This window comes from Colobus angolensis, unplaced genomic scaffold (genome assembly GCF_000951035.1).
Source record: "Colobus angolensis palliatus isolate OR3802 unplaced genomic scaffold, Cang.pa_1.0 Scaffold381, whole genome shotgun sequence".
Lineage (NCBI taxonomy): Eukaryota > Metazoa > Chordata > Mammalia > Primates > Cercopithecidae > Colobus > Colobus angolensis.
In genome coordinates, this window is record NW_012117166.1 from 2212441 (window position 1) to 2221998 (window position 9558).

At 50.6% G+C, this 9558-nt stretch overlaps 1 protein-coding gene across 3 annotated transcripts in view; it reads right to left on the reverse strand.

Annotated features, from left to right (window-relative positions):
- The window catches only part of LMO1 (LIM domain only 1 (rhombotin 1)), a 44402-nt gene extending 39147 nt beyond the window's left edge, over positions 1–5255 (reverse strand). For 2 of the 3 annotated variants that reach the window (XR_001003154.1, XM_011954377.1), the window contains exon 1: positions 42–586. Coding sequence is in view for 2 of the 3 variants with exons in the window: in XM_011954377.1 (XP_011809767.1) it covers positions 42–66 (25 nt within the window). In the remaining variant the exon portion in view is untranslated. Of the gene's footprint in view, positions 1–41; positions 587–5053 lie in introns of those variants that run through there. The other variant, XM_011954378.1, reaches the window with a different exon arrangement.
- Between the last annotated feature and the right edge of the window lie 4303 nt (positions 5256–9558).

Below are 9558 nucleotides of genomic sequence, written 5' to 3' on the forward strand. Positions count from 1 at the left end.
CGAGGGGGTGAGGGGCGTCGAGACCCCGGCCCGCCACCTACCGTCCTCCTTGTCCAGCACCATCATCTCGGGCGCTCCGTGTCCAGCCGCAGCTAGGCTCGGCCGGGAGAAGGGCGCTGACTCCGGGCGCGCTTCGGCGGGGCGGCTGGTCCTCGGGCAGCTAGCGGGCTCTAATTACCCGCTTGTCCGGCTCTTAACCTAGATTGCACTCAGCTAGAATTACATTCAGGAGTGAAGCACTTCGCAGATACAAAAGCAGTCTCACCTACTTTTGTGCCTCAGAATTGCAAGGAACTACGAACTGCAATTTAGAGAGAGAGAGAGGGAGAGGGAGAGAGAAGGGGGAAAAGAGGATCAGAGCCGTTTCTTTGATTCTCACCTTCTAAATGGCTCAATTTGCCCAGTATAATCTGTCTTAATGTAATTGCATTTGATAGCTCATAACCCTGGCTCTGGCAACGACACAGCTTTCAGCCTCATAAAGTGTTTTCCCCTCGGATTTAATCTGAATCTCAATCTAAAATTATATTCAAAGAGATGGGGGAATCTCGCGGCCGTCTCCCGCTGCCTTTCTCCCTCAATGTATGAGGTTTGCACTCCTGCTACTGAATAAATGCACACATTTCCCGAGGCCCCCTCCCTCCCGGGTTAATGGGGGAGTGGAGACGCACGGCTGCCCGGCTCCGCAGCGCCACCTGGAGGCCTCCAGGTCCAGTGAGCGTCTCTCCTCGGATCCCAGAGTCGTGGTCTTCAACGTTTGTCAGGAGGATGCACCCCATGTTTTACTTCCAGGCCCTCAGCCTTGATTTTTGTCTCCTCTTCACGCAGTATTTCTCTGATCACATCCTTTCCCTTCCTACCAGCTCTTCCCTGGGTTTTTGGTTGCTTCCCGGATTGTCTGGCAAAGTTAACTGTCTTCAGGGCACAAACAATCCTACCCTGAGTCTTACAGCACTACTCCTGACCCCAGCAGCATCCCCAAAAGCATCCTGACTCCATGGAGTGGGAGAGCTTATCTCAATTTCTCTCGAAGTAAGCCAAGGCCTGGCCTTGAAAGCCTTTCTCATTCTACAAATACTTACTGAGCATATATTATGTGCCAAGCACAGTTCTAAGGCACTGAGGATACAGCACTAAACAAAACAAAGATTCCTGCTACTATTATGAAATTGACAATTCTTGCTCTGTAACTCATAAGGCAGGAAAAGAGATAGTGTCCATCTCTTGTCCTGGACCCTGCTTCTCCCCAGAATCCTGGGGCTGATATTCTGGCTGCCTACCCTAGGAAGGCAACCTACTCACCTACTTTTTTCTTTTATTTCTTTTTTCTTTTTCTTTTTTTTTTTTTTTAAGATGGAGTTTCGTTCTGTCGCCCAGGCTGGAGTGCAGTGGTGTGATCTTGGCTGACTGCAACCTCCGCCTCCCAGGTTCCAGTGATTCTTCTGCCTCAGTCTACCAAGTAGCTGGGATTACAGGCACACACCACCATGCCCAGCTAATTTTTGTATTTTTTTAGTAGAGACGGGGTTTCACCATATTGGCCAAGCTGGTCTCGAACTCCTGACCTCATGATCCACCCACCTCGGCCTCCCACAGTGCTGGGATTACAGGCGTGAGCTGCTGTGCCTGGCCGGAAGGCCACCTACTTTTAAATCCGAAGTCTTTTTTCTTTGCCTAGACAGTACAGAGTTCCTGGGTGGGATAGAAATAATGATTTTTCTCCAGTTCAAGGAGGGCTCCAGACAGATGTGTTGGAGGCTTGGTCCTGGCAATCACTTCTGAGGACTAGACCCAGAGAAAGGGAAAGGGGCTGAAGGGCCACCAGTTGGGATTTTATCTCATCTCTGCCAATTACCAACAGTGGACCTTAGCAAGTCTCTTTCTTTATCTGGGCCTCAGTTTTCCTGGTTATGAAGTGGGGGACTTACTCTTCCTGCATCTATGGTTGTTGTGGGGATCAGGTGAGCTAATGCATGTTAATATGCTTTGTAAACTGTGGCACTCCAGACAATGCAGGGGGTTTGGGGGAGATTATCTGGTTTGAAGGAGACCTGGAGGCTAGGTCTTACCCCTTAAACCCTGGGAGGCCCCAATGCTTGACAGGGGTTGGGGGCAGGGGTCTGCAGCCATCTTCCTCTCTGCTAGGCATGGAAGTCAGGCTTTGAGAAAACAGAAATGCACTGCTTCTAATGAGATGCCTCATCTGCAGCTCAGAGGGTTTCACTTTCCCCCTCATCTTGAATACTTAATCCTAATAGTCCTTGAGTATATTTGATGTTAAATATATCATTTTGCTCAGACTCAGCATGCCTCAGGACTACGAGCTTGATCTCTCCCCTGCCACTGCTGCCAGACCCATGCCCTCAGGGTCTGAGGGAGGCTTTGGCACCGCTGCCACTGGCATATTTGGTGCCAGCCCCTCACAACCGCCAGAGCTGGCAAGCACAGGGCCTTACAGGCTGGCAAATGGCAGCTTCTTGCTGTAGAAACCTCTGTGCTACTGGAGGCATTCACTCCATTGGGGCTGCATGCAGCCTTACTACTGACCTCCAGGGGCGGCTTCTCCTCACTTTCAGGGACTGGCCCTGACCCACACACCAGGACTGGGTTAGCTGTGGCCACTCTTCTACTCTCTTGTCCGTGAGTTTGTCTGAATACCAGCTCACCTCAGCCTCCAAGGTACCTAATTGGCAGCCACATGGCTGGCATCTCTTTGGGGAGTCAGGGCCCTGTGCCCCAAACCTAGAGACCAGAGCAGGCCTGGGGTGCTCAGCAATGGACTGGGGCTGTGTGTGCCCACAGGTGGCTGTTTCTGCACCCCCAGTTGTGAGCATGGTACTCCCAAACTGATCTGGAGAGGAACCTTCACAGCAAGTCTTGGAGGGTTTGGGTGGCTTAAGCTTCCAGCCAGGAAGGGGATTGCTGGGTTGACAGAGGCAGATAGGAACATCACTCATCCCATCTGATGTCCTCTCTCCGCTCACGCTCACGGGCAAGCAAGTAACTCCCACCCCCATACGCGCCCCACCCCCATGCTCCCCCCACCCAAGCTGCTTCTAGGTCCAGGGACATGCCCACACCACCAGAGTGGAATCCTCAGATCCCCTGGGGCTGCGGGAGGTAGTTTTCACCCAACACATTCCACAGGTGATGAGCATGTACTCTCACTTCGACAAGCCAAGAGTGCTCCAAAATGCCCTTGAAATGCCGCTGGGGATGGCAGGGAGAGGACAGCTACCAATCCCCAAGGTTAGTTTGAGGAGAAAGCGGATGCTACTGGCTGTCTTACAAATATCTGGGCAGGTCCCAGCAATTTGCCCCTCCACCTGGGAGGAAAGTCCTGAGGAAGAGTTCCTGCATTAGGAGTGGGGGTGGGAGATAGTGGGACGCAGGGCTTGAGGGCCCAGGCAGACTAGATATTCCAGAACTCTTTGGTGGAGACCGTCAGATGTGCCTCAGCCAGAGGGCCTGCGCCCAACACAATGCAGCTGCCTCCAAGATGGAGTTACAGGCTAGCCACACAGGTGATGCTCAGAGAGGTATTGGGGTGATGAGGACCCCTTCTCTGTGGCCACCACAGTTGACAGGACAGAGTAAACCTACAGACTTCGCAGTGTAATCAGGATACCTGCTGGCCAGGTTCAGATGCCTTGCCCTTCCCCCTACTTACACAAAAGCAGCCAATGCACAGAAATCTGCAACCCGCTGGAGTGAAGAAGTGCACAGTCGGCAAACTTTTCCTCTTTTGGTTTCTGGAGAGCCTGGACAGATCTCCTTGTAAGCTGCAGTTATAAATTGTTAGGCCTTATGGAGGCCCAAGCCAAATCTGCACCATAGCAAAGAAATCTCCCCTACCCCTGCACCACAGCCCTGAAAAGGTTGTGGGTGCCCACTGACCAACTGTCCAAGTTTGCCTTGTGACTCAAGGGTTTCCTAGGATGCAGAATGTTCAGTACTCAAATTGAGATCGCCCTGAGCAAACAAGGACAATTGATCACTATAGTGAGTGGTGGTAAGGTGGGTCAAGGGACTAGCTAGGGTAGAGAGGAAGGCCAGGCTGCCTCTCAATCCCAAACCTCCCAGCTTCCTGCCCCAGCACTTCATCCTTCAGGCACTAAGGGATTGTCCCAGCCTCGGTGGCGATGGTCTCTGGGTCAGCCAGAGCTGTGAGTTCTTCCAAGAGACTGGCAGTGGAAAGTGTAGGAGTTGGACCCAGGGATGGATGGAAATTTTGTGAGGTCCAAAGCTGACTGCAGTTTGGGCGTGGGGCTCTTTAAGAAAAGGACTACAAGCCTACTAATACCAAATTACCACCAAGGACCTGGCAGCTGAAGGAACCTGAAGGACCCTAAACTTCACTAACTTCAAGGTGAAACCACCTCTAGTTGGACCTGATATTTTGGACTAGATGGCCCACCCACCTACCCCAGCCAGCGTGGCACTTCCCAACATACCAGGCTGGGTGAACTGATGGCAGCTCCCTCCCCAGCCCTGCCAGGGGCGAAGGCAATGTCACCCATCCCGAAGCTATGGATTGCCAGACCGCGGGGACACTGCTGGTTTGACAGCACCCTCACCCCTGCACCTGCAGGATCTGTGGGCACCCCTACCCTCCCACGGGGATCCGTTCCGCAGTAGGGTGCGGAAGGGGAACGTGCAGACACCCAGAGAGGCTGGGAGACTGGTTGGCAGTGGGCACTGCCTGGAAGCCCGCGGTGCGGGTTGCGGAGGCCCTCCGGATGCCCGCAAGTCTGCAAGAGTCCGTGAGAAAGTTCCTGGCCGGAGCGCGCAGGGCTGGCGGCCTCGTTGGGACCGGGAGACTTCCTAATCCCGCCGACGAAGCCCGGGCGCTGAGCCTGGCACCGCCGAGCCTGGCACCGCCGACCCCGGCACCGGCGCACACATCCAGCCGCCGCGCTTCCGGGAAGGCACCCATTAGCCGGAGGCGGCCCGCGGGTGCTGAGGGCGCTGCCACCGCTAGCGGGGTGGACTCCGCAGGGCCAGCGCCGCAGTCTCCGCCCCGCGCCCCTAGCCCCGCGCGCCGGGCACCTACCGTCCTCCTGGTCCAACACCATGGTCCCGGAGGCTCCAACCGAACTAGCGCCGAGGACACTGAGGAGCTAGCGGCTCCGACTCCTGCCGCCTGCGCTGCTCCCGCCGGCCCAGCGCTGGTGCCAGGTCCCGAGAGCCGTGGCTGCCGACGGGGGCAGACCGACCGGAGTCCGGAGCGCAGCCCCGCTGGCAGGGAGCGCAGGAGGAGGGACTAGGGGGCCGGCGAGGGGTCGAGACGGCCAGGCCGGGATCGCGGGAGCCTAGCGAGCAGCCGCTGCCCGGGCCGAGCCGCAGCCGGAGCCTGAGCCGCGCGCGCGTCCTTCCTCGGTGCGGGCCGCGCTAGCCTCAGCCGAGCGAAGGCTGCATTTCCCAGGGCCCCTCAGATTCCCCTGTTAATTAAATCAATTCATTATGCTCAGATCTGATTAGCGGCCCTTCCCCCCCATTGAATCAATTATTCAATACAGAAACATAATTGCTTGGGCCAGAGGTGCCCGCCATTAGCTTATTTAACTCCAAGGACACTAATTACCCGCAGGGCACGGGAACTTTTCTCATTAATTCTGACAAAACACAAAAGCACAGCCGGAGTGTGTGCGTGTGAGGAGCTGTGTGTGTGTGTGTGTGTGTGTTCGCATGCCAGAGTGAGGGCTGTGTGGGGTGGTGAGCCACTGTGTGAGCTCGAGACAAGGGTGGGGGTAGGACGACTGCGGGTGTGTGTGTGCGGGTGGGAGTGTGGGCTCCGTGCCTGTGATTCTGAACGAGTGCGCCAGGCTGGGCGTGACTCTAGGTCTGGGGACTGTGGGCCCGGACTGGGACCTGGCACAGGAATGTGTATGAGATCGTGAGAGTGCTTGTGTGTGTGATTTTGTGAATGTGACTCCGCGGCTACCGTGGCAGGCGCCCCATCGCCTTTCTTTTTTTTTCATTATTGCCCAGCCATTCCCCGCGGCAAGCTCAGCCCCACGGGGGAAAGTGCAGATCACAGAGGAGAAATCCAAGAGGATCAGGGGGCGGTGGTGACTCTGGACCCAGGCTGGGCCACAGTGTTCTCCACCCGGTCACCTGTTCAGACCTCGGCTGGGCTTTGCTCTCCTTCAGTTATAAACCCCAGGTTCCCACCATCACCCCCCACTTTGCCCTCTCACTGTCCCTCTCAATACCGCCCCCACTTTCAACTTTTATCCCCAAACCCTCCCCACCCCACCCTTGAGCCCAGGAACCCCCAACTCCACCCACCCTAGACCTAATTCTTCACCTCCTGTCTCAAGGCTGTGCCAAGGGTGTGCCTATGGCTGATGAACTTCTCCACATTTTACCTCCCAGGAAATCTATTGAGAGAGCCAGTGAGAGAGCCCACAGAGGCAGGGACACAGAGGGTAATTGATTCCCCCAAATTAGGTTTCTGCTTTCTAAAGACCGGCATTGTTCCCATTCTCAATGTGCACAGAGGTATTGAAGATTTCCTTTTTGTTTCCTCGGGCAATGAATGAGCTTAATCCATTTGGCTTTATAAATCAGGAAACTAATATTCGCTCCTTCCATAGCAGCTTTTTAAAAATTTAATTGGTAAGGGAGGTGCAGTTAGTCACCCTTATACTGTCCCCAAGCCCCCACTTATCAAAGCACATTCTGATTGAGGGGTAGAGAGAAGGGAGGGAGCTCATCCTGATTCCTCCCACTCTCTTCCATCCTCCCAAACAGACCCACATAGTGTCTGGGAAAGTTTGTGAAATGACTGCACGAATTATATTTAATTTGGTGAAGAAAGGAGGAGTGCTCAGAGAGACTCTTCAGAATGATCTCCCAAATCAGCTGCTCTCAATTCCCCAGGAGTGACTGCCTAGATGGGTGCTGGCTATTCCACGTACTAAGGCATCTGGTAGGGCCTGAAATTCTGTACCCCTTCACCCTCCAAGCCATGTAGCTGGCACAGACTGCACCCACCCAAAGAGGACACCTTTTGCTACTTTGCACAAAGGCACCATACAGACTAGCAGGGCCCTGCAATTGGGTGTCTCTGCTTAGCCAGAGTTCACACTCAGAGAAGCCAGCCTGAGGCGTAAGCACCCAGACTCCCTGTTCCCACCATCACTTGCAGCAAGGGCCTATGTGAGCTCTTAAAAGACCAGCATCCTGGTTTTCATAGAGAGAAAGAGAAAGTTCAGAGAGTGTAAACATCAAGAGGTGATCACGGATAATGAAGCAGATGCCCCGCCCTATCTCTGCATTTATATGGGGCCCCAGCTCTTGGTGAAAGACACTGAACTCAGTCCACAGCTGGGATTGAGAAAGGGACAGATCTATCATGAGGACTGAGATCCTCAATGGGGGCCATACTGGCAGAGAGACAATGAGAGGAGATCCTCATGGGTGGACTAGACTGAGAAGAAAGGCCAGGAGTTTAAGGGAATAATAGTTCCAAGTATGGTGCAAGGTGGGGCCTAACTCACCCCTGATCAGCACTCTGAGAAGAAGAGGGCAGTGGTGCAAATGAGAAACTGGGTCACTAGGAGCCCTGCAGCTTGGCTATGGGAGGCCCTCTGAAACAGCTGGTCATTAGAAGCTGAGGTGTCACCTTGCTGGGCCAAGAGGAAAAGAGCAGCTGGGATCAGCAACTTGGTGGCATTAACAGCAGCTCAGGCAAGATGGCAAGAGTATCAGGCAGCAGCTCTAATTATACAGACGGCATCTCTTCTCATAATCCATCATCCCCCATCTCCCAACCCTGGGATTGCCAGAGAGAAAATGACTATGCAGAACTCAAAATCTAGTGGTGTCCAGAAGGCACTTGGGTCACACGGGTAAGCATTCCTAGGTCTCACAACTATTTGGAGAGGAAGGTCCTGGAGAGAATTGGAACATCAGAATTTGGGGCTAATTATCGTAAAATTGTGGGATCTGGTATTCGGCATTTTTTTGCCTTTATGTTCCAACCTGTCTTAGCTGCATGACTGGCATGAAGGGAAAGGCTGTGTGAGCAAGAATGGATCAGAACAATAATAGGGGAGCTGTCCCTGGTGCAACCGCCAGCTTTTCCCAATGGCAGTGGAGGTCAGTATATCAGTATGTTACAGTAAACATGAAGAGAGTGAATTTCCCTATCAAAAAACAGATTGTCTGAGCAAGTTAAAAATAAAATACAGCCACATGCTGTTTACAAGAAATACTCCCAAAACAAGGTGACAAAGAGACTGAAAATAAAGCAATGGGCAAAGATAGACCAAGAAAATGCAAGCAGAGAGGGAGTAGAAACAGCAATATTAATGTCAAACGAAGCCAACTTCAAAGCTAAAAGCATAAACTGCTTGAAAATTAAGAAACATCCTATTAAATTAGTAGTGGATCAAAATAAGATCAAAATAGAAATTACCAATCTAGTAATGAAAATAGAGAACACAGCATATCAGACAGAACTTATGGAACACGGCTGTACTCAGAGGAAGAAATATAGCCTCATATGCTTGAAATATTTTTAAAAATGACTGGAAGCAAATGAACTAGATATTTAATCTAAGAAATTAGAAAAGAACAAACTGAACCAAAAAAGTAGAAGAAAATTAATGAAGTCAGAAAATAATGAAATAGAAAATAAACAAGTAATAGAAAAGGTAATTAAAAGGGAAAATTAGAACCAACACTTGATTATTTGAAAAGATTAACAAAATGGAAAAAAAAATTCCATGAAAACCTAGTTAAGAAAATAAAGCACAGATATATGATATTAGATATAAGAAAAGAGATATATCACAGGTACAGAAAAGGTTAAAGAATTATAACAATAATATGAGTAAGCCTATGAAAATAAATGTAAAAACCTGGAAGAAATTGATGACTTCAAGCAAAGTAGAAAATTATCAAAACTGAGCATAGAAGATGTTGAAATCTCAAATAGGCCAATAAACAGAATACATTTAAAAAGATATTAAAACTATGCTATTAAAATATCACAAGGCACCATATGCTCCAACAATTCTACTTCTGGAAATATACCCAAAAGAACTGAAAGCAGGTTCTCAAAGAGATATTTGTACATCCATGTCCATAGCAGCATTATTCACAATAATCAAAAGGTGGAAGCAACCCAAGTGTTCCCCAATGGGTGAACAGATAAACAAAATGTGATAGATACATACAGAAGAATATTGTTCATCCTTTCAAAGGAAGAAATTTCTGACACATGCTACAACATGGATGAACCTTGAGAACATTATACCAAGTGAAATAAGCCAGTCCACAAAAAGACAAATATTGTCTGACTTCATTTATATGAGGTACCTAGAGTAGTCAAATTCATAGAGACAAAAAGTAGAATGGTGGTTGGCAGGGGTTCAGCAAAGGGGAGAATGGGGAATTTAACGGGTATAGCATTTTCAGATTTGCAAGATAAAGAGTTCTGGAGATTGGTTACCCAAAAATGTGAATGTGCTTAACACTGCTAAACTGTACACTTAAAAATGGTAAGGATGGTGAATTTTATGTTATGTGTATTTTATCACAATTAAA